Source organism: Pelecanus crispus, chromosome 1, assembly GCF_030463565.1.
Source record: "Pelecanus crispus isolate bPelCri1 chromosome 1, bPelCri1.pri, whole genome shotgun sequence".
Lineage (NCBI taxonomy): Eukaryota > Metazoa > Chordata > Aves > Pelecaniformes > Pelecanidae > Pelecanus > Pelecanus crispus.
The window spans coordinates 92,480,158-92,504,149 of NC_134643.1; the positions used below are offsets into that span (position 1 = coordinate 92,480,158).

Here is a 23,992-nt window from a genome sequence, read left to right on the forward strand (position 1 = left end):
GGATCTACAACTGCAGGGAAAAATTCTCCTTTTAAGCCAGTTGTATGATAGCAACTTCTGCCAGCGTGTATAGAGTTGGCATCAATACTCTTTAAATTTAAGCTTGTATTGTATTTCTGTAGAAACTAGAGATTGTAATGAGAATTAATTGCTGTCCTCCTCCTGTCCATCCAGATGTTTGCTCAGCTGTTGTGGGAAAACTTCTTCACTTAAGCAAATGCTGTGAAAAAGAACCTGTGAAATGGATGCGATACATACGCAGATTTTTTTTTTTTTTTTTTTTTTTTTTTTTTTTTTTTGCGGTAGCTCAGCTTAACATTTGTTATGAGAAAACTGTGTAAAAAAGCCACAGCACTGTTTTTTCATTTGAATATAAGGCCAAACAAGTAGATCTATACAAACCTGTATATGAAAAACTTCTGACACCATAAGACTTCTAAGTCCCAAACATCCCTTCTTCAGGTGTTTGCAGCTTGTGTATAGAGGGTTGCACTAAGAAGTTGAATTACTCTTTAGTTTGCTCTGAGCACAGAGGGATATCTCTTACAGTACATGGCAAATCGCATGGATGAGAGGCTGTTTGAATTTTGCTGTTGAACTTAGTGGAGCATTAAGGTGAGTAACCGGAATTGCATGCCATGCTTTGGGGCACGGGGAAAGAGAAAAAAGCTTTGCTATTTTGTGAGTACTTAAGATCTGCCTGTGAAGTGGGATGTTTTGTGATGGCATATAAATGGCATTGGTATGAGCTGTGGGCCATACTAAACAAAGGTGGGTAAAATCTCTGTGTCTAGTGACCCCTGTCCATTCTAGGATTGTGCCTACTCTGCGATTGAATCCTGCTTCAACTTTACCATCAAGGTAGTCACAGAATTACTGGGCTGCTTGATGCCATATGCGAATCAAATAATGGATTCCACAAATACCAGGATTTCATTGCTTTCCTGGTTCTAACTTTCTGCAAGTAAAGGCACTTGAGCAAAAAGCACAACTGATGCCTCTGCCCAGCATCTAGATTTCCTGTAGGTGGCTTCCCCCTCTACTGGGACTTTCCCATTGTTTGGAAATGGTGAATATAGGTGGGCGGATCCTGGTTCCTTGGAAAGCCCTCTCAAGCCTGTGCTTGTTTCCTTCTGTGAAATAGAAAGAGGTGGTGTTTTTTCTGACACTCATTGCTGTTGTCTTCTGCAGCCTCTAGGCACTCAAGACTGACGAAATAGGTAGTCTCTTTACAGAAATTTTTTAAGGATAGAATTTGGTTGTCTTGAAGCAGACTGAGGGGAAGAGGCTCTTTACTGGTACCATAGGCTCAGCATAGGCAGGGATATGATAACGTTGCGCTGCTGAAGGTCAGGTTTCTGTTAATCCTGGTTGATGTACAATGTCAGAAATCTTTTGAAATCAGGGTGGGTAGGAGCAGGGGAAACCTTTGCAGATCAGCACGTTGAAAGTCAAGGTTGTTGTTACTGTGATGATGACAAGTAGATCCTCAATTGGTAGATGGAGGCCTGCTTTCCTTTGGCAGCTTTTAAAATTTGGTGCAGACCATGTGTCATCTCATCCAGTCACAATTACGTGTCTTGTCACTGATCAATCAGAAGACTGACCTGCTGACTTAGCTTTCACAATCATTTCTACAGAGGTGGCTTAATTTCTGGTTTAAAAATAACTCATATAACCCTGGAGTTTGGTTTTTTGTTTGCTTTGTTTTGTTACTGTACTGGTGTGCTTACACAGGACCAGAGAGTAGTGGCCTGCAAGCTGTAAAGATTTGTTTCTTCATTATTGGAAGAGTACACAGTGCAAGATTTCACTCAGCTTTAAAACTATAAAGAACACCAGTGCTGTTCTCCCAGCACAGATTCTGCAAGTTAACAGCAGTACAGTTACGTGAAGAGAATTGCCATATGTGCAAATGGTGAGCGTAGGCTGGAATGGTATGTAATATCAAACACATCTCCAGTACGAAAGTGGAGATGCTTACTAGCTTGTTGATGTTGTGCAAGAGATACAATGGGGACGGCTCTTCTTTTCAAAGCAATGTTCCAAATGCTGTTTCATTACATCCAAAGCTTAATAGACGGAGGTGGAGATGAGGGTTGCCTCAGATAGTCCGTTGCCACTGATCATCTTTGATAGCAGGTCTGTGAAACGTCAGCGTTTCAAAGTGACTTCACAAACTACGTGCGCAGGATGAGTACTGCATGCTCATCTTAGAAATGTCACTGGATTTTAGGACGGCCATTAGCACTCCCATGGAAAGAAAACAGACTGATTTGCCTCTCTAAACTTTAGCATCTGCTTGCTGACAATTAGCATTGATTTTCCTTCCCTTCTGCACAACTCTGCATTCGGGAGGGGGGGGGGAAGAAAAAAAAGTTCTTATGCTTTGAAGTCAAAACCCAGCAAACCCAAAAATATGGAGTCCAATGAATGATTTCCACACAACATTAACGTCTTTAGTTTCACACCTAGAGTTTTCCCAAGATTATAAATTCACCTTCCTAGTCTTTATGCTCACTATATTTCCTACTAATTGGAATCCAGGGTTCTCCAGAGGGTTGGCACTGCCTTGGGGATCTCATCAACATCCCTTCCCAAGGGAGTTAGTGAGATCTGCATTGTGGTGAGTGGAGAAGCTTCTGTGAAATAGAAAGCTTGGTTTAAATGTCCTGGTTTAGCACTGGTGCTGCGCAGTTGTTGGATGCATTCTGTGGCTTCTGGCCTCAGTAAGGTGAGCTGGGTCTTCCAGTTAGCTCATCTGTCCTGCTGTGTGAATAAGATGCAGGGTAGCAAGATGGTGGAGGATGATAAGGATTTGAGTGAATCAGCAGGCTCTTGTGCGAAAGAAGGCATTTAAGCTCATCAGCTTGAACTGTCATTAACTCCACGAATTGGGCTGTGAGGAACTCCTCATCTGGAGTGGTGAATTTGGAGAAAATGGCAGACTTCCAGCTTTAACAGCTCCCATTCCATTTATTCCCAATAACTGGGAACATGGTTCTCTTTGTTCAGAAAGACATTGTCTCAGGACAGCTGTTTTTCCTCAGATGCCTTTCATCCAGTCCCATAATGCTGCTGCTCAGGTTTGGAAAATTCTGCAACTTCCTTATCAGTAATGTGCTCTTACCTTGATCTATACACTGTTGAGTTTAGGGCCGTTACAGCCCCAGTTTCTCAATCTCAGGTCCTTTGTCCCAACAACAGGCTTTGAAGTTAGAGATTAAGTACTTGCTTGCAGCCTGTCATCACTCATCGTCTGTGAGGAGGGTCATTAAGCTCGTTAGGACACTGATAAATCTATGCTACACAGTCACCACTGCTGTGGCCATGAACAGGCTTGTTTCTAGCAAATTCCCTAATGCCGATTCAAGCAGAAACGCCCATTGCCTGTGTGCAGCACGTATTCTCATTTCACACCCTCCCATGTACCCACCCCTAGGGACTAAAAATTGTCTGGTCTGTTGCTACTGCTACTTCTCTGGCCTTAGCTCTGGAACAACATTCTCCCCATTTGCTGGAGAGGGGGATGGCAGGAATACTGAAGGGAAGTAGTTTTTCTGTGACCTTGAAGTGTTAGCTCTCCCTTACCAGCTAGGGCTGCTAACAGTTGCTAGCCTTTCCTCAGCAGGTTGCATGTGTTTTAAGCTTTGTGCACTCATAGATAGTCATGAATATGACTATGTCATGTGTCTGTGACTGTAACTGCAGAATGAATACTTCTGACTATATATTATACATGTTGCATATTTCAGCAGTGTGTGAAAAATAAGTATCTTGAAATTAGAACAGCTATTGTGCACACACAACTACTGTATTGAGAGGGATTGTACTTTGTCTTCCAGGAAGTTGGCACTAGAGTTTTCAATAAAAATGTAAATGATACTACATATTCAGTTGTTACTGTGATTGCCTGAATGCAGTTATAGGTTTGTTAGGAAAAAAGCAGAAATAACTTATTTGCAGTACTTACCTGAACCAAGGATTTAATTTTTTCCCCTTCCGGTTCTGGTGTTTACCTTGGTACCTTTCTGGTCAGTCAGAAGGAAGTAAAATGCAATCTGCTTCTGTTTCACAGTTGGAAGCACATTGAGACAATACAATTTCAAGTTGAATGGGACCTGCACCAACGAAATTACTGCATGCTTTCTGCTGATCTTGAATGGTGTTGGGAAATACTGGGCGTGACTTTGATCTATTTCCTAAATGCACAGACTAGTCATCTGCACATGGGTGGAGAGGCAAGAGGTTCTAGTTTCAGCCCAAACCAACTGTCTTAAGATGTGGGTGGCTGGAGGCTATTGTTTGCTTTTCTTACTGACGTGGAGACTATATACACTTAAGATTTTAAAGTGCTTTTTACATTTACTATTAATATTAGCAGTGCTTTACATTGCTTTCCCCCCCGTTTTCCCCATTTCTTTCCTTCTCCAGTTCATAATGGTAGGTTCCATGTGTTACAAGTCATATGATTCCGTGACACATGTATATGTGTATATATATGAGATGCCTGGTGACTTCACTCGGACTGCTCTGAACTTCCCTCTTCAGGAGCACTCATCATTTCAGAGAAGTTACCCGCCACTATGATGCCTGGGGGCTTATCTGAGACTAAGCCTGCTACTCCAGAAATCCAGCATATTGTTAACCAGGTGAGTTGCAACCTATCTAAAGATTAAGTCTCGGTGTGCTTTGCTGAGTCTCGAAGCTTATGCAAAGGCTGGGAGACGAGGTAGTGATACTGAACCAGTGTTTGAACTGAAGAAGCTAGTCCTGAAAATGGGAATCCCCTTGATTGCCAGTAAGTATTTTCTCATCGTTCTGCTTAGGCAGTGTACTGGTAAGACCGAGACAAACCACTTCTCTGTCTCATCCTTGTCCATAGCCAGGCATAGTACTGGCTACCTGCCGTTAATGTTTGCATGTAGTTCAAAGACCAGCTCTACTATGCCAGCACCGAGGTTGCTTGTTTGAAATTAAAGGTGGTGTATTTGAAGGGAGAAGATTGTACCTGGTAAATTAATTCCTCACTGAAGGACATATATAGGACAAACAGTGTGGTAGTATGCACTAAAAAATATACATACAGGACAAGGCTGTGGATAAACATCATGTACTCTGCTGGCATGTGATGTTTTCTAGAGTCGCAGCTGTGATGCAGGGGCTGCTGGTGAGCCAGTGGGGCAAGGTTTGCTTGGCACAAGGCAGGCAGGGTGAGTCCAGTTGCCATGGTGGTTGGTTACAGGCAGTGGTCCTGTCCTGGAAGCAGCTGTGTGAACAGTACCTCTGCAGATCCTCTAACACCGTGCAGTGCAGCAACTCCTTAGAAAAGCGCATCTTAAGGAGCAGGAGGGGAACAACATGGCACGGGAAAGTTCCTTTTGTGTCTACCATCCTGTGTTCCCAGCCATCCAGCCAATCCCCTTCACCCTCCCAGCTCTGCGAGGTGAGCTCTTCCCCCTTTGGCAATTGCACAAAGCATAATTTACACCTTCCTTAAGGAAACAAAAATAGGAAGTAGTGGGGCTGAACATGTTGGCCAATACTGCTGCACACTCCTGTGTGTGCAGGGCTCCCAGCTCCCTCCTTTGCTGTGCCACAGAAGACAGAGTTTGCACTGGCACCATTCCACATCTCCTGCGTGCTTGCAGGCTAAGACCAGGCAACGATGAAATCAGACTAAGGTGACCTGGGCTGTGCGTGCAGATGGGCAGAGCCACTAGGAGAGATCTGTAAATAGGCGGTGTAGGCTGGTGTCAGAGTCCAGTACCCTGACCAGGTTCTTTTAGATATTCCACGCGTGGAGGTATAATGTTTAATATTAAATTTACTTATTTGAAGATATTTGATATTACATGAGGTTTCTGATTTAGCATAGCGATACAGGTATATGGTAACACAATACTAATTATTGTAAAATATTGTAAATTACTCTTAGCAAAATACAGCAATTGCAATACACAGTTCACTCGCAACACCAATGTGGTCTCCATTATTGGTCTCTCTAATATGCTCGCTGTCACGATGCTGGGCATCCTCAGTCACCAGGAGGAGGTACCTGGGTTGAAGCCCGCTCAAGCCTGCTGTTCTCTTTGAAATTCTTTTGTTTGTTGTTTAGTTTTTATACTCTGTGTTGGGCAGAGCCACATATTCATCCCCCAACCCCTCCCACCCCCTGTGCTGGTCTGATTAACTCAGGGAGGCATTCACATTCTTCTAATGAACTCAGGGAATTACACCACCAGTTGATCCACTCGCCTGACATAGCCGTTTATCTAAAACAAACACCCTGTGTTTCTCTTTGTGTTGAGGTAAAGTCAGCTTCTTCAAAAAAGCTGCGGTCAGTCACAGCTTGCATTATTTTCTGAGTTTTGTAGGCACATCACCCTTGCCCAGGTCCTCTGAGCCTTCTTCCATTGTAGGGCTTTATGGGTTGGTCACAGCTGGGGTTGCCAGAGTTGGGCCTGGGTACATGGGAGAGGACTGGAGTATGTGCTGGGGAATGGCGGTAACAGGTTTCCAGAGGGGAGATAATTTACTGCAGAACAGAAAGAGAAAAGGATTATCTGAAATTGTTTGGGGGACACCAACTGAATAGCTCAGGAGCAGCATCATTGTTCATCCTATGCTGGCACAAGTAGTTGAAGGAGCAGCACTGGCAGAGATCGGAAATTCCCTTTTAGCTATGGAGAGGAGACCCTAGGCAAGGACTTGTGGCACCTTTGTATATTTGCAATTCTTATTTCCTCGTGTAAGGCAGGGAGGGCGATGTCTGCTGCCAGCTGGGGGCTGTGAAATTAGACTGTTGAGTCTGTGAAATACCTTAAGGGCCTCCTTTGCACGCTGCTAGGACAGTGTAGCATGCCTGATACATAAACATAGCTATGTTTTAATACCAGGCTGTGTTATGGGTGATCAAAAGATCCTACCTTATTGCAGTGTGTATCAAGAGAGGAAACCACAGTGCTTAACTGTCAGTGAGCTAACATGCACTTAAAAATGTGAACGTTCATTTCAGGCTGTGCTAATGCTCACAAAGTACAAGGCAAATATGGAATCTGAAATGCAGATGCACAGATTTTCTGTTTGATTCCTGAAGAGGGCTGATGTTAATTTTGGTATTCTTCCGTTCTTGGTAACTTCAGGAAAATGAAAACAAATTATTACTTGCTCTTTGTTTTCTGCAAAGTGAAATTTTTGTCTTGTGCTGAGTATGGGAGACGGAACTCTCCCTGGTCTTTTTCCCTTGAAAAAGCTCACCGTCCACTGCAGAGGCTTTGGTATAGTTCTCTAAGGAAAATATTCTTGTGGAGACAAACGTTGCATTGGGGCAATCCTGCACTGCTTCCAGCCAGATAATGGTGTCACCCTTTCATGATGCAATTCTGTGGGATTTTATGCTCTGCTAAGCAGAGAAGCAATTCATCTGATTTGAATGAAGCTGTGAAGATCACCTGCAGATCTTGGGATGGCCAAGGTCTGTCTGCTCTTGGGATTACATTGACTTGCCTTGTCTGTAGTCATCCTTAGTGAGCTCGGGAATGGTATTTTTTCAGTCTCCTTGTTTTACAGTTGTTGCCTAAAACTGAGGAATGTTTTGCGTTTAAGGAACTGTTAGATAAGGGCTTGGGAATGTTGTACCTTTCCATCTGAGGATTAAGGAGCCTGCCTGATTTTACTGAAGGCTCTGTCCATGAATAGTAAGTGGGGGATGTAGTGGTCAGAGGTTGGGAGAGATCATAAAACTGGAGAGAACTGGCTTTGTTTTGTTTTGTTCTGAGAGAGGAATAATATGTACCAAAAGTTGCCACTTAGGAGCATCCTAGGAGCCCTCAAACCCATCCAGCTGGAAGAGGGTTGGAAATTGAAGTTTCTCTGGTTTGCTAGAGTTAGCAGCTCCCAAGTTGAAAGTATAGCTGTCGGTTCCCAGGGATGGAAGCCCCGTGGAGGCTGCTTGGAAGAAAAGCAGAGTAAGAGATTATGAGGAGCCTGAATATGACAGGTTGAAGACATTGGATAATTTCTGACTGCTTGGAAATAGTTGATCTGGACATTACTAGGGTGCTTTCTGGGACCTGCCTGCTAGGAAGGAATGCCACGGGAGCAGTAGCCAGCTGTAGGCGGATGTAGTGAGAAAGCCAACTAATTCTGTGCGTTTCTGCGGAACAGGTGGGTGGTGAGAAGCACTGGCATGCTGCCGGCCCCTCCCAGGGACTGCCAGAGCAGGCTGCTGAGTGATGCTGTCCTCCTCTGCCTGACTTCTGGAGTGCCTCTGTTCTGCGCCCAGCCATCAGCATTGGCATCGCGTGCAGAGGAGAGGCTGTTACCCAGCCTGCAAACCATTGTTTATGCTTTCTAGATGACAGAACTAAGTTTTTGGGTTACGTTCGCTGCAGTTGCCTTTCTGTAGGGAATTCGTGTCATCAGATGCGAACGACTATAGTAAAACAGTGTTATACTAGTACATAAATCATGATGCCTCAGGCACCTGGCCAGACTTCCACTGCTGCTCACAGCTGTTTCCCCTGCTACTCCCCTGCCCTTTCAGCCTAGTAATTATACAACTATTTCATCTCCGAGAGGACAGTACCACTGTAATTGCTGCTGAACTTAAAAATTGCCATATATTTTGTGTGTTTCAGGAAAAACTGTTCCACCTTTTTTATTTATTTTTTTTAAATATATATGTGAAAAGCCTGTAGATATCTGAACTGTGCATTTTTTAAGATCCGCAGGGCTTAAACTGGGTACTGTGCATAAAGACATCTACCTGAGCTGTGAGTGTGAATGCTGTCAGCACAGAGGGTTGTTTCTTCTGGAACTACATTACCTGCAGCTACCTACATAATGAAGGACTGATGATGTTTATGCAGGTCTGGGGTTGATTTCTGGCTCACAGTTTCAAGGTCGTACTTCCAGATTTGGAGATGGAAGTACATAGATTAGTCCTGGACCATTGCCACTATTGCAGTTGTTTGTCTGTTGTATCGTTGTAGATGTTGAAGGGTGTATTTAGTTTAAATTACAGCTTTAGCTGCAGGGCTTCCACCAGCACTAGAATAGCTTTCAGGAGCTACTTTATCAGATGGTTGTCTCGATACTCTGAAAGAACCCTGTTTATTGCAAGTCCTTAAAGAAAAACTTTAAACAGATCAAGTGCAGCCCTGAGGCTGTGAAACACAACGGGGGTCCACAGCCTCCCAGGCTGACTGGCATGGGCACAGGTGTTCCAGGTGAGGGGGGCTGACTTGTACCACTGTGTAACAGCATGGTTGACATGGGATGCACCCGGCTAAGGGGCATGGCTTGGTACCTAGCTACTTTGATGAAGAATTAAAAGGGCAGCAGGTAGCAGTTTCCCTATACTGAGCAGGAGACAGTTTAGCTGGACAGCTTTCAGGGTGGGGGGGAAATCAACTAGGAAGTCTAATTCTAACAGGATTTTAAAGAATGCTGGAGGCAATGCTAGGAAAGAAGGCTGGAGGTCTTAGTGTAAATTTAATTATTTTGGGGGTTCTGGGTTTAATTCATTAAGGGTGTGTGTTTGAAAGGATGAAAATTGGAGTGGTAGATGTGAAAGAAAAGCCTATGTATGAACCTGCCAACCATTTTTCCTTTTCTTTTTACAGGTGAAGCAACAGTATGAAAGCAAGCAAGACAGGACATATGACATCTTTAAAGCCATAGTGTATAGGACTCAGGTGGTTGCTGGGATAAACTACTTTATTAAGGTCTGTATATATTATAGGAGGGAGTGCTTTGTAGTTAAACAATATAGGTGACTTGTATGGTGGCTTATAGTAAGAAAGAGAAGCAAATGTAGTAGAAAAGCATGTGATGTGACTAACAGAGTTAGGGACTATCTCCAGATGCTTATAAAATTCGTCTGGCACTACTGTAGAACAGGAATATAAAAACTTAAATGTGCAGTGTGCTGTTTCAGATGTGAATGAAACTTTCTTAGGATCATCTCACTCAAAGACTACAGATTGCCTTATCAGCTCAAATTATTTAAACTAGTCATAACTCTGCTCTTCTGTTTCCTTTCAAGGCAAAGTAGCTTTCCTGTTGCCTCTGTGTCTTCCAGTTGTGTTTAGTATGATGAATTCAAAGTCAGCCTGAGGATCTGATGGAGAGTTAGAGTGAATTTAATTTAATTCTAAAAAAATTTAATGCAAGCATCTCATACTTTGCTGACTAGTTTTGGTTCCGTGTCATGTGCTGCAGAGGTACAGCCTGCCTGCTAGTTCTTTCTATATTTTCAAAACCCCCTTTCTGTTACAGAAGAAAAAGGGGTAATACTTAATTTGGAGCCCTCCAATAGCACCATTCTTCCTCTACTAGAAAACCTTACCCATGGATTTGAGCAGCTTTCTGTGAAGTAACGCATAACAAATTGCTGAGCATGTTTTGCAAGTGAAGGCCAGAAAGCATTGCTTAGTGGCAGGCTGGCTTTCTGGAAATAGAGCAAACAGTGCATGTGACTGCTGTATCTTAAGCCCATATGTGTGCAGACATATAGCTGGTAGGATATGCTCCCTTGACAAAGGTCGGAATCTTTTTATTAAAGAAATTGGCAGGTAGGGTTTAGGGGATAGTAATTCTGCAGAGAGACATTATGAGCATTTGCTCCATGCTTCTGGTATTTAGTTGATCCCAGGAAGGAGAGACACTGCCAAACCTTCTTCTTCCCCAGGTCCTTCCTTAAAATAACGCTGAACAGTTATTTCTGCTCTGTGGGCACCAGGGGATTGTACTGACAGACTACCTATTATATGGCTAGTCTGAGACTTACTTACATGAATGATGCTTATCCTTCCCTTGTTCCTGGGAGATGTGCTTTCACTTTGTGGACAAGGTACTGAGTAATGAAGAGTAACCATTTGCAGGAAGGCTGCAGTAGAGCCAGAAGTCACGCCCAGTTGCATTTCTTCTCTTAGTGCCATCTCACTGCTGACCTAGGCAACATAAAATACTTGTCTGCTGTCCATGCTAAGGCTCATGACCAAACTAGTCAGAAATGAAGACTGACCTGTTACCGAACTTGGAAGAATCCATTTAAAACACTGAAAACAGATGATATGTCCATTCTTTCCCAGTGTTGCAAGGAAGCAGTTAATTCATTTTAGCATTAACTGGAATGATCTCTGTTACAAGATTAATTTTTCATACATCTGCATTTTCCACATCGCTAGTATTTTACCAACAGATTTACAGCTGAGATGTAATCCAGACCAAGACAAACATAGTGCCATGTTGCAGCCACCGGAAAGCATGTAGAAACCTCTTGGAGCCTAAGGCATTAAACTTTCCCTTCATACGATATACCTCACACAGTGAGAGTGTAGCACCTGTTGTGCTTGGCTCCTTATGTATGAAATTAGGCACAACTTTGTAGCAAGTCTTTGTGTGAGGACTTTCCGGAGGGGAAGGTGAGTTTCTTTTAAAAATTATTTCAGCCACTCATACTCACTCCCACAAGCACCAAGATATGTCAAGTTGTCTGTTCAGGCACTGATGTATTTGTAGTAAGTCTGAAGACAAGGGATCCTGGCTTTCAGGTTGGCTTTTGCTTCTTAGGACCATGTGCCAGTTTTGGATAGATCTTTCTGTACCTTCTAGGAGCTGACACTGTCTCTGCATCTTGCCCCATCCCTGAGTCATTAAGATTTACTCATTGCCTCTTGTCTCCTACTCTGAGTGTCCCAAGAAGCTGTAAGTTGATGTGCTGGTATCTCAATGACCTAAATAGGATGCCACCAAAATTTTTCTCCTGTTGTGCCTTCTGGTGCTTCCACACCCAAGCAGTCCTACTCATTTTCCATTCACATGAGTCTGAAGATTTATATTACAGTTCTCTTCAGGTGCCACCAGTTACTATCCAGACTTGGGTTAAGAGCTGTTGGAGTAGAAATGGAGATACACCTAAAATTAAGCTCCTCAGCAAAGACATTCTTCCAAGTATGTAAAGAGCATCCTTTTGTTTGACCCTGCTTCGAACCCATGGTCCTCACTTTCCCACTGCTTTGGTTTCTAGGTCCAAGATGGCGATGATGACTATGTCCACTTAAGGGTGTTTCAGAGCCTTCCTCATGAGAACCAAGGTCCCAGCCTTGTCAGTTTTCAGTCTGGCAAGACCAGAGATGATCCTTTGACCTACTTCTGAGAGACAATGAGGAATGGTGCCTCACTTCTCCAAGCTGCATGTGCATTTTGCCTGTGTCAGTAAATGCATGGAAATAAAATAAATTTTGAAAGCAATTTGTTAATCTACTGTGTGTCATGTCTAGGTCTGCTGCCTGGCTAAAGCTCAGGTAGGCTTTGAATACTATTCAAGGCTGTTTCTGCCACCTGAGGTACTACAGTGGTAAGAGAGAGCACACCCATTTCAGGTCCTCTTTACAAAACGCAGTTAGGCATTGTGTGAAGACAAAACTTGGCCCTCCTCAGTATACTTCAGGCATAACAGGCTACATACTTCAGCATGTGGCTTCTTGGTTTTGCTTTAAGTGCATTAAATACAAGCTATTAGCTACTCCTCAGATCATTTCCAGCATGGGGGAACTGTGCCTCCCTCCAAATGCAGCTTCATTGTACAGGAGCAGGGTCGGGGCAGGAATGAGCTCTTTGAAGGAGGGGGAGGATGGGCCTGCTGCCACAGCTGAGAGAGCTGAATCCCAGCATTCAGCCCCTGGAGCAGGGAGCGACTGTCCTGACTTAGGGTGCTTTACTGGCAACCTGCAGAGCTCATTCCAATTTTTTTTTTTTTTTGGTAGCATCAGCCACCTGCAATGAGAGCAGTCTTCAGCTGAGCTCTGTGGTGACAAAGGCAAGCCCAATCCACAACAAACTTTCCTGTTAGCAGCTGCTTTGCATTACCTGCCAGGGAGGTAATGAGCCAGACTTACTCCCTCCCTTTATTCCATATTGGAGGGGGGTGTGTGGGGGGGATTCTTTGGGCTGATACAAGCAGAAGCATGTAAGCACACCCCTAATAATCAGGAGACAGAACATGCTCCTTCTAAGCAATGCTGGTTACACACTCACACAGCACATGCCTGCAACAAAAAGCCCATAACATGCATGTAAGTTCACCATGCCCTCTCCTCTCAAAGCTGCTTGTCATTTCTTCAGTTTGTGGCCAAGGACATGCAGCAGTGTCAGCCAGAAGTAGGCTGTTACCCCCTCAGTTCAGAGTGCAGCAATCCCTGTCCAATTCCCAAATTAATTACACAAGGCAAACATCAACATTTCCAAGCTTGGCTACAAAATTTTCTGAGCAGGTATAAATAGTAATACTTGCACAAATTTAAAAAAAAAAAAAAAAAAAAAAATCACAGACTGGTTGTAGTTGGAAGGGTCTGCTGGAGATCAGTGGTGGCCCTTCGCTGGACTCGCTCTGGTACATCCATGTCTGCCTTGTACTGGGGAGCCCAGAGCAGGAGACAGCACTCCAGCTGTGGTCTCATCAGTGATGAATGGGGGCGGGGGCGGGGGGGGGGGGGGGGGTGGGCAAGAATGGCCTCTTGATCTGCTGGCAGTGCTCTTTCTAACACAGCCCATGGCTACTGCTGGCCACCTTTGCTGCAAGGTGTCCAACAGGACAACTCATGGGCCCTTTTCTGCAGAGCTGCTTTCCAGCCACACAGGCCCATCCTGTACCGGTTATTCCTTCCCAGGTGCAGGACTGTCCATCTCCCTTCGCTGACAGCTGTGAGCTGCCCGGCTGCTCATTTCTGCAGCCTGTTGCCACCCCTCTGAACAGCAGCACAGCCATCTGGGCTATCAGCCACTCCTCTTGGTTTTCTGGCATTTGCAAACCCGCTGAGGGTGCGCTTAGTCCCATCATCCAGGTCATTAATGAAGATGTTACACCGTATTGGTCCCAATATTGACCCCTGGGATATATCACCAGGGACTGACCTCTAAACTGGACTATGTGCTGCTGAACTTGTTGAGCACAGCAGTTCAGCTAGTTTGCAGCCCACTTCTCCAGCACATACCTACTCAGTTTGTCTATGAGGATGTTATGGAAGACAGTATCAAAAGCCTTATTAAAGTCAAGGTAAATAACATCCACAGCTCTTCTCTCCTCTACCGAAGTATTTATCTCACTGTGGCAAGCTACCAATCATATTGATTAAGCATGATTTCCCCTTTGTAAATCCATGCTGACTACTTTCACTCACCTTCTTGTCTGTAATGTGTTTGGAAATGGCTTCCAGGATTATTTGCTCCATCACTTTTCCAGGGACTGGGGTGAGGCTGATGAGCCTGTAGTGCTCCAGATTCTCCTTCTTGCTCTTCTTGAACATACAAGTGCCATTTTGCTTTCTTCCAGTCCTCGGAACCTCCCCCCGACACCCATGACCTTTCAAAGGGTGTTGAGCATGGCCTTGAAGTGACATTGGCCAGCTCCCCAAGCATCCATGGATGCATCCCCTGGAGTGCCATGGCATGGTCCAAGTCCAGTTTGTTTAAGTGTTCCCCTAACCTGATCCAGCTCTGCTGAGGAAGTCTTCCTTTCTCCAGACTTGCCCACTCATCTCAGGGACCTCGACTTTCTGAAGGTGAGTCTGTTGCATCAAGAGGGCTTTGGAAGGTACCCAATTTATCGTTGTAAGTCCGGTCGCTTTCAGTGCATTGAACTATCATGATTACGGATGCACAAATAACATAGGCACCTTTTGTCTAGTCGTGTTGCATGAACTACCACGGCCACGCTTAAAGCGTCTGCTCACATTCAATGAGAACTATCACAGCTAGACCAATGAATCAAAGCAATTTATTAAAGCAACAGACAGACAGGTTCTTTGGATTACTGATGATAAAGTTCACTGACTGCAAGGCACATGCAAATACCAAAGCATGGGTAACACAGATGCATCAAAAGATATAAAGTGATTCTATATAGAGGTTTCTAAGCTTCCTGGGGAGGCACTTGGTATAACCAAGTGTTCAAATCTTACCCAAAGGCGTCCCGATGGGGGTGGGAAGAGAGGCTCAGCCTGTCGACTGACCCCAGAAGTCAGAGTAGTACGCAATGGTATCTTCCCTAACATCCCCTCTCTCTTAGGCTAATTTATACTATTTTTTACCTTTCAGGTGGAGCTTGAGTGACTCTAGTCATACATACTTTGTTATGATTGGTGTAAAACTTTCTCACTTCATTTTAAAGGTATAGGCTAGGAAAAATTCAAAGCACAAGCTCAGTGAGGAGTGGTCACACCTTAGAGGCGGGTAGGTTTTGGGATGGTGGTGTGTTTTGGTATTACAATGATATTATAATGACCAAAGTTTACCAAAGGGCAGCATTTTGTCAAAAACATGACAGGTTGTTGGCCCGGGGTCTCATATTATACCCTTTCCTATTGCCATTCTTCATTCACCCATCATTTGCCCAAGTTCTCACAGTGTTCCTTTATACTGCACTCTGTTCCTTTGGTAAGTGCATCTACAATAAATTGTTTGCCATGTTCTGGCACAGTCAGGACTATACAGGGACTAAAAGCAGCAGCAATAAGGTGACAAATGCTTCGTCTTTTCATGTCCGTAGATAGACCAAGTCTCCGGGCTTGATGCAGTGTACTGGGGAATCCAAGGGCACAGGAGCTGCCCCGGCTGGGCAGAATGCTTCACAGCAGTCCCGTCCGGGGTGCCACACAGAGCCTGGCTGCAGTGTCTCCACACCGCTCCACCCTCCGGGCAGTTCCTCTTAGAGCCAACACACCAAGTTCCCCTGGTGTTGCCAACGCCTAAGGTTGCAGGCCCAGGGAACTTCTGTGAAATGGATTCCTTGCATGCCAGCTGCACTCCACCCTGGAGGCTTCTTCAGTGCTGTGCCGTTCCTAAAATTGTGAATCTAAGTTCAATCTCTAAATCACCTCTAGCAATTACTCCACAGAGTCCTACCAGTAAAGGCTGAGATGAAGGCAGCACTGAGTGCCTCAGCTATTTCTGTGTCCTCTGTCAGCAGGTCCCCTGCTCCACTGAGCACAGGGGGCCCATGTTTTCCTTAGCGTTCCTTTTGCTGCCGATACACCTGAAGAAGCCTTTCTTGTTCCTCACCGGATTAAAATAAAATATTTCTAATTAAAACATAGAATAAACATAAGGTTGTCTGGAATATGAAAAACCACTCATGGAAAAAAAACCTCTGAGCAACGTAACCAACATTGAAAACCAGTAAAGAGAACAGTGAAACACCAGTCAAATATGCCATCTCAATAGAAATATTTATTGTTATTAATGCAGAAATGCTTGTCCAGCTTAAGTTCCTTTCCACAACTTTTCCTTAGAACTGAGAAAATAAGCAAGTTAGGGGTTTTTTTAAACTCATACACCCTCTACTGGACATTATATCCTACTGCTGCATGAGGATAAACACGATAACTAAGGGAATGTTTGTTTCAAAAGACTAATCCTCCTCGTTCTCCTGCTTTCAAAATCGCTTCAGCTCAAGTCTCTCTTCAGGTCTTTGCCAATAAAATACATAGTACAATTTAAATCTACAGATATATTCACAGTTGCAAAAGAGCATTAGAAAAGATTCAGGTTTTCCTCTTGCTCCTTGCTGTAAATACATGAGTGTTGCTCCCCTTTCAACTTCCAGACCAAGGAAGTCCACAAACAGGATTCAGCCACAGTATTCTGGTTAAGCTGCACTGAAGTCAGTGCAGCTACTTGGGTTTGCACTAGTGTAGGTGAAAGGAGAGCCATATGACTCTAAAATTTAGATATTGCACAGGGAGGGAATGGCATAAAAGCAATTGATTTTTTGCCAGCATTAAGTTTAAAAAAAAAAACAACTTTCTTTTCCCCTTCATTGGCACAGGAATCAACATTTTGCAGCCTATAGAAAATGCACGTATGAAACCATTAGGCAAATGCACAAGATAAGCTTGCTAGAAAAAAGCCAGTTCATCCTGCTTAGTCTTGCTGCTCTGGTAACTGTGGAGACTCAGCGGCTTATTCTCGTGAGGAAGGCTTCTGAACACCCGCAGGTGCACAAACTCATCGTTGCCAACATGGACCTGCAAAGCATGAAAACCAGTGAGTTCCATGGAGTTACAGCAGCCTTCAGCAGGAGGGATGGTGTAGATTTGTGTGTTTTGAGGATGAGGGAGCGGAGAGGCAGTAAGAAAAAACATCACCTCAGAGCTGTGGTGTTGTTTTAAACCAGACTGGGAATCGTGACTTTGTGGACATACCACCTAATCCTTCCATGCTTGTTAATCCTCCCTATGCCTGAGATAGGGAATATACAGGTAGGGAATCAGAGTTGCACAGAAGAGATTAACATATTAAATACATGCAAAATGCTCTAATCTCATCTGGCACAACAGCACTTCAATGCTTTGATCACAGTTGCTTGGTTTTGTGCATGGCATCACTACAGGAGAGTCAGAGCAGGCTTGATACTTCGCTGTATCTTTACACATCTAGGCTTCACTTAATGCAATGTTAGTGCTCGACACCACAGATGTGTAATTATCCCCAAAACCAAGTTTCACAAAATAACTGAAAAATAAAAGTCATTATGAAAACAGAGAAGTATTCTTATCTCCATTTAATACAGGCAGGGAGATGGGGTGGGGGTGGGGGGGTGGATTTTTTTCTTTTTTAAATGCACAGATTTTTTTCTTATTAAGTCCAAATCATAAGCATCCCTCTGTAGGTAAGTAAAGAAAAAAATCACCATTCCAAATATTATACACGTTAGTGTAAAAAAAAAAAAAAATTAAAAAATCCCATTGCTCAGCGTCCTCTACCTTGATAAAGTAGTTTGTTCCAGCAACCACCTGAGTTTTAAACTCCACTGCAGTGAAGACATCAAACGTTTTCCCTTCTTTTTCTTCTACCTGAGGTTTCACCTTAAGGAAATAATAGGTTATTTAAGACTGATGCAAGTTTCAAGTATTTAGGACTTAAGGCCCACACTGTCAGTGTGCCTCAGTACCCTCCAGGTCACTGCTGCTGAATTCCCAGACACAGAGTTCCTGCTTTTCCAAGTTTTTAAAAGATTAAAATGAATAATATTAAGTTTTGTGTTAAAGCAAGACCAGAAATCTAGACAGGCAGCAAAGCCAAAACAGAAATGTGATTCAGTTGTCACAGACTGACACCAAGTCTGGAGCCTCCAGCAGAGAACTGTGTGGGTATTCTAGAAGATTCATTTTGACAAATGATTTCCTCTACTGATGTCTCAGCTTCCCTTTCTGTCCTGTATGTCTAATAACCACGTGAGGTGGTTCAGTATCTACATGCACAAGACTATAGGTCTTTTTAAAGAAAGTTTTTAATATACATCATTCTTACAACAAGAAAAAGGGCAGCATTAACTCTCTTTTCAAATTCAGAACAAGTTATTACAGACCCAGCATCACAGAACAGACAGACATCAAAATATCAAGCTTTGAAAGTAAACTACCCAAGCCCGAGCTTTCACAGCACTTATTTGACAGTTGTTCCAGCATGTCTGTTGGAATCTATAATGTTTTCAAACTGCAAACATTCTCCAAAAAAATAACTGAACCATAAAGCCTTCTGAGTTATCATCCCAGTTTCCAGAGTGCAAAACCAGTGCTCAAGAAGTCAGAATAACTTGCCCAATACCCCGGAGGGAGGCATGAACTCGTATGAGTTGCCGCTCTTTCACACACTTGGCTCTCTAGAACATCATGGCTATACGGTAAAATTCTTGGTCAGGAAAGCAGAAGACTTCAGGCTTTGTTTACAAGGGCAACATGAATGAAATGTCTTGAAGTCCTTGCTGCAAGCGCAGTTCTACCCAGACCTTACCTCCTGCTGGCCTTACCCTATCCTGTCCCGTGCTCCTTTAGCAATCCCAGGCACTGTGCAAGGTTGGTTCTTAGGTCTCAAAATCACCCTGGCTCAGCTCATTATGTAGCCCTCCCTCCACTCCCAGTGCAACAGTACCAGCAGTCAGCAGATCTTCCAGCTACACAGTGTACTTCCCCTTCTTCCTAAATTCAAGAGGAATAAATACATTTGCTCTCCTGCCTGAATCCCACCTGCTTCCTTGGGGGAAAATGACTGCCAGTTTGCCACTGCTCAGGTGCTCTAGGTGAAGTAAGAAAAGAAACAATTCCTGCAACAGGGTAACTTCTCCCACCTCTCCAGCACCGAGAAGGCGCAAGGCCAAACTCTGGTGCCTTTCCAAGACAGCTCATCAGTGACCATCCTTGTCCCTGGGAACTATGACCATACTGCACATCATCTCTCAGAGGTAACACCTCCACACTTCTTCCAGGCTATGAACAGTACGTCAAAAAATAAGATAATGATGGCTGGATGCTTCTCTACATATGTTTTTTGCCATAAGGAAATCAAAGCGCACCCAACAACTTTGCAGTCTAGGATGCAAGGAAGGGCCCAGCCCCAAAAATCAGAGTGATTCAGTCCTCCCTCCTTCCCTTCCCCCGAGTTGCGAGGATGGAGCAAGTGGTTTCAGTTTCCATCACTAGAGCTACCATTACAAATTTTAAGAAGCAGGGGAGAGGGTGGACATAAGTATCCCACTGACCATTATCCTGTGCTCCTTTAGCAAACCTGTGCCAGGTTGGTTTCTTAGGTCTCAAAATTGCCCCAGCTCAGCACATTTTGTATTTCTACCGGAAAGCTGAGCTCCACAACTGCAGCCCGCTCAGTCACATGCAGCTGCAAGTTTGTCAGGGTGTTATCGTGGCGGTGACTCACCACAGCATGTGACAAATGGGCATCCTGATGCAGTATGGAGAGGGAGAGCCCAGAGAGAAATACTCTCTGAAAGACCTGGTATCAGCCCACCCTGCTAGTTCATGATCACGGTTGAGATCTGGGGGTCCTGGTGGACAGTGCACTAAACAAGAGCAGCACTGTGCCCCAGTGGTAACGAAGGTAACAGCACACTGGGCTCCATCAGCAGGAGCCTAGCCAGAAGAGAGAGGCAAGCGATTACTGCCCTTTACTTGGCACTTGTTAGAGCACATTTGGAATACCGTGTTCAGTTTTGGTCCCCCAGTACAAGAAATATGTCAATAAACTGTAGCGAGCTCAGCAGAGGGCCACCCTGAGGTCTGGTGGCTGGAGCACTTGTGCTCTGAGGAGAGGGAGAAAATCAGCTTGCTCAGCCTGGAGAAGAGAAGGCTTTGAGGAGAGCTTTCCAGTACTTACAAGAAGCCAGGCTCTTTACTGAGGGGCAGAAGAATGAGACCCAATAGGCATCAACTGAAATTGGAGTTTCAGACTGGATATAAGGAAAAACTTTTCCCCTGAGGACACTCCAGCAGTACAGCAGGCTGCCCAGAGAAACTGTGCAGCTTCCATCCTCAGAGGTTTTCAAGACCTGACTGGACAAAGCCCTGAGCAGCCTGGGGCTGCTGACCATGTGCTGGGCAGGAGGTGCAGTCCCTTCCCACCCAACCAATCTGTCATTCAATCACAGGGCTGAAAATTATCACACCCTGAAGGCTCTTTGCTGTTCTGCATGGCCTATTTGCCTACTCCTAGAGCACTTGCTAAAAAGCAGGTGGTTCAAAATCACCCTGACCAACCTCTGCCACAGCTGCCAGTGAAAAGCCAAGGGCTGAACAGGCCTGGGTGGAAAACCTTGCCGTTGGAGAGGCAGCTCCTATGGGACTCCTGAGCCAGAGACACTGCTGGAGGGAAGCTGTCCCGCTCTGTCTCACACTGTACCTGCTCTGGGTGAGCAGCAGTACTTGCCAGGGCCACAAATCTGACCGATGTTTGGCCGTCACCATGATTCTTACGAAACTATACAATGGAGGCAAGAACTGGAAAAGCAGGAACAGGAAATATATTTATGGCAAGTGAACTGGCAGGCTCTAACATATCTCCACAAATATTTGATTTTAAGCAAAGTAATTTTAGAAGTCTGCCTTGATTTAAGAAAACTACTGTTTCCTTCACAGTCTATATCCAGATATGGATATGACTCTATGGGCAAATTTCAGTTTGGGGTTTTCCCATGTATATTTCATTGAATAAAGCAATTTAAGCTGGCAGTCAAAGCAAACTGGACAAACTCTGAAATACTTAGGTGATTTAAATTGAAAATGCCAGATTTTTGGTTAATTCCATTCATGTCTGAATCCAAATGGGTTTTGTTTTTCTCTTCACCTTATATTTGGACTACCAAACCACCGCAGCCTGCCACAGAATGGAAGTTCAGCCTTCTAAACAAATCTAGTTTTCAGTCCACGTGCAACATTAATTGCATACTGACATTATCTTTAACACGACATATAGGCCTTTTCAGGTCAAAACAATAATTGCAACTCTCTCAGCAGTTCTCAGTAATGTACTCACTACTGCAAACTCAGGTTAGTGCTTAGGAAATGTACATCTCTTTTTTTTTAATGTAAAATCATCAGATTCTACAAGATAAACTTTAATTTCAATGACTTTTGGGCGCTCTGTGTGTGTTTAGAAACTGCTGCAGCATGGGGAGCAAATCTGGACAATGACAAAGAGCATAAGAAGCTGGAGCTTGTCTTTCATCTTTCTTCACTGGCTTGACACACCCTAGCTGATAAAACCAAAAAGCAGAAGGAAAAAAAAAAGCAGAAGAGTTTCCGTGACTGAAACAAGACCATGTGCTTTGAAAGAACTTAGTTGTACATTGGTATTTTTACAGCAAAAGCATGGGCTCCATTAACATGGGCAGTTATTTGAGTTACTGTAAGTAGTATCAGGATTTGGAGCTGGCAGTGGTTAGACTCGAATTCTGCTTTGGGGAACACAAGCAGCAGCGGAGTAGTTTTCTTAGTTATTCCTCCAACAAAAAAAACCAGAGGCTACGAGATTTAGACTTTGCAAGAAGCTCCCAAGCTCCTTCCTCAAGCTGAAGAAAATGGACCTCTTGGAGCTGGGCCGTACACTGGCTGCCCGGTGGCTCTGCGCCGACGCTGGTAGGTAGCACATCACCTGCACAGCCAGGAACGGGGCTGGAAGCACTGTGGCTGTCCCTGAGCACTCAAGGCTGCCTATGGCTCCTCAGTAAACCCCTCTTAAAATCCTGAGCCTGCTCTGCCTGGCGTCACCAACACGCGAGGCCAAGCAGGCACAGGGAAGGCCCCAGAGAGGCAGCGGCCGCTCGCTGCACCTCCGTAGCTTGCCAGCCCTCCTGCTCTCCCGCTGAGGGGGGAGGAAAGGCGCCTCCGCCTTCAGCAGCGCAGAGGAATGGCCAAAAGCACCCGGGCCCCCAGCCACCCCCTGCACGGCGGCCGGGGCCCCAGCGCTGCATTCAAACCTACCGCCCCTGGCCGCGGCCCCCGCGGCGGGCAGGCCCGCGGGGAGGGCCGGCGGCTGCCAGCCCCAGCCGGCAGGCTCACACCGACAACAGGCCCGGCGGGAGAAGCACCGGGGAGACCCGCCGCCCCGCCCTTCCCGGGCCCGGGGGTCCCTCCCGGGGCTCGCCGCGGCCCCCTCACCTCGTCCGCGATCTTCTGCGTCTCCTCGGTGGCGGGCCGGGCCGCCGAGGTGCCCCCGCACAACATGGTGGCAGCCGCTCCGCTCCGCTCCCCGCCGCGCCGCTCCGGTCCTCCCCCTCAGGCAGGGCCGGGCCTGCCGGCGGGGCGGGAGCGGGGCCGGGCCGGGAGCGGGGCTGGGCCGGGAGCGGGGCTGGGCAGGGCCGGGGCCGGGCCCCGGGTGAGGGCGCGGTGAGAGGCCTATGTGCGGCCGGGGCTGTCCTGAGCTGCAGCTTTTTTTTTTTTTTTTTTTTTTCTCAGCGTGTGACGTTTTCCCGCAGCCGTCACTTACGTGACGTGGTCGCTTTAGCGGCGTGGAAAGTTTCCATCTCCGTGACTCCCTCGTTCACCGTGTTCATCCTTCCCTCTCCCAGGCTGGTTTTGCTGTTCCTCAGCCCGCAGACCGAAGGCTGTGGTGAATTATCCAGCCTTTGACAAAGCCCCTGGTGAGACTTCAGTCTGAATGTTCAGGTCTTCAGCTAAATTTCCACCCCAATTTAAGCATCCAGAAAATCAACAACAACAGAAACCTACCTTCCTCTCCCCACTTCCCAGCATCCCTTGGTAAATTTGGTAAATAGAACCCTAAATTTAACAGCAGCTGGTACTGCATACTGAACGGACCGTCCACCCTGGTAGGGAGGATATGGTGAGAACCATGAAACAGAATGGGGAAGAAGGGTTTCTTTCCCCTGGTATCACCTCTCTCCTCTGCGGAGAGCAAATCAATGCTGTGCGGGGACTTTGGGCAGGCAGAGCTCTGCGGGGTTTGTGAGCAGAGTGGGGGTGAAGGATCAGGCCCTTTGCTGGGAGAGTTCCCTGCCCATCAGCCAAGTTTGCCAATGGAAATCCCACCAGAGAGTTGATACACTCTTTGCTTCTGTCCCCACTGCTGTTGCTTCTCTACCAGATGGTTCAGGAAACACCACGTTGGCACAGGCTTTCCAGTAGGTTTTTGAGCCATGGGGGATGGGATGGGGCAGCCGTTCACGTGGGCAACTTCTGGTGGGACATGCCAGTGGAGGTTCTCAGGCTTGAGCTTTCAACAGAAGGATGTTACCTAACTTGTCTTCATCGGTATTGTTGTGTGACACACAGACAGGCTTCTGGACAGGTATCCGAGCAAACTTCCTCTTCTCCTGGACTTGGCAGGATGAGAACGCCTACGCACCTCCATGCATAGGAAAAAAGGTTTGGTTGCAAACCACCTTCACGAAGGGGTCCTTTTTTACTGAACTTCCCTTGCATCTAGCATGTGTGTGTGTCACTGGAAAAGGCTGCAGCAGCGGCTCTCGCACAGCATGTGGAGCTTGAGGCTTAGAGCTCGGGGTACGTGTGCAGTGAGGGTGGATGGGGGTTCCCCAGCAAGTTGAGCACGGCTGGTCTGTTGCTATAAAATTATGGCAGCTGTCAGAGCCTCATCATGTGCCAGGATACAAATACCTTTTAAGTAGATGTAAAGAACGAAAAACACCTAAAGAATGAAAACCACCCAAAGAATG

General features: G+C 45.5%; 2 protein-coding genes across 2 annotated transcripts; one reads left to right on the forward strand and one right to left on the reverse strand.

Annotated features, from left to right (window-relative positions):
- Positions 1-4,462: 4,462 nt before the first annotated feature.
- LOC104031111 (cystatin-A) lies at positions 4,463-12,218 on the forward strand. The gene is made up of 3 exons (XM_009483007.2): positions 4,463-4,652; positions 9,630-9,731; positions 12,038-12,218. The coding sequence occupies exons 1-3, from the start codon at positions 4,587-4,589 to the stop codon at positions 12,164-12,166; spliced, it is 297 nt and encodes a 98-aa protein (XP_009481282.1). The 5' UTR covers positions 4,463-4,586; the 3' UTR covers positions 12,167-12,218.
- Positions 12,219-16,216: 3,998 nt separating this feature from the next.
- On the reverse strand, positions 16,217-22,520 carry LOC104028381 (cystatin-B-like). Its single transcript, XM_075717887.1, has 3 exons — positions 22,455-22,520; positions 17,772-17,873; positions 16,217-17,033 (listed from the first exon to the last, which is right to left on the reverse strand). The coding sequence occupies exons 1-3, from the start codon at positions 22,518-22,520 to the stop codon at positions 16,905-16,907; spliced, it is 297 nt and encodes a 98-aa protein (XP_075574002.1). The 3' UTR covers positions 16,217-16,904.
- Positions 22,521-23,992: the final 1,472 nt, after the last annotated feature.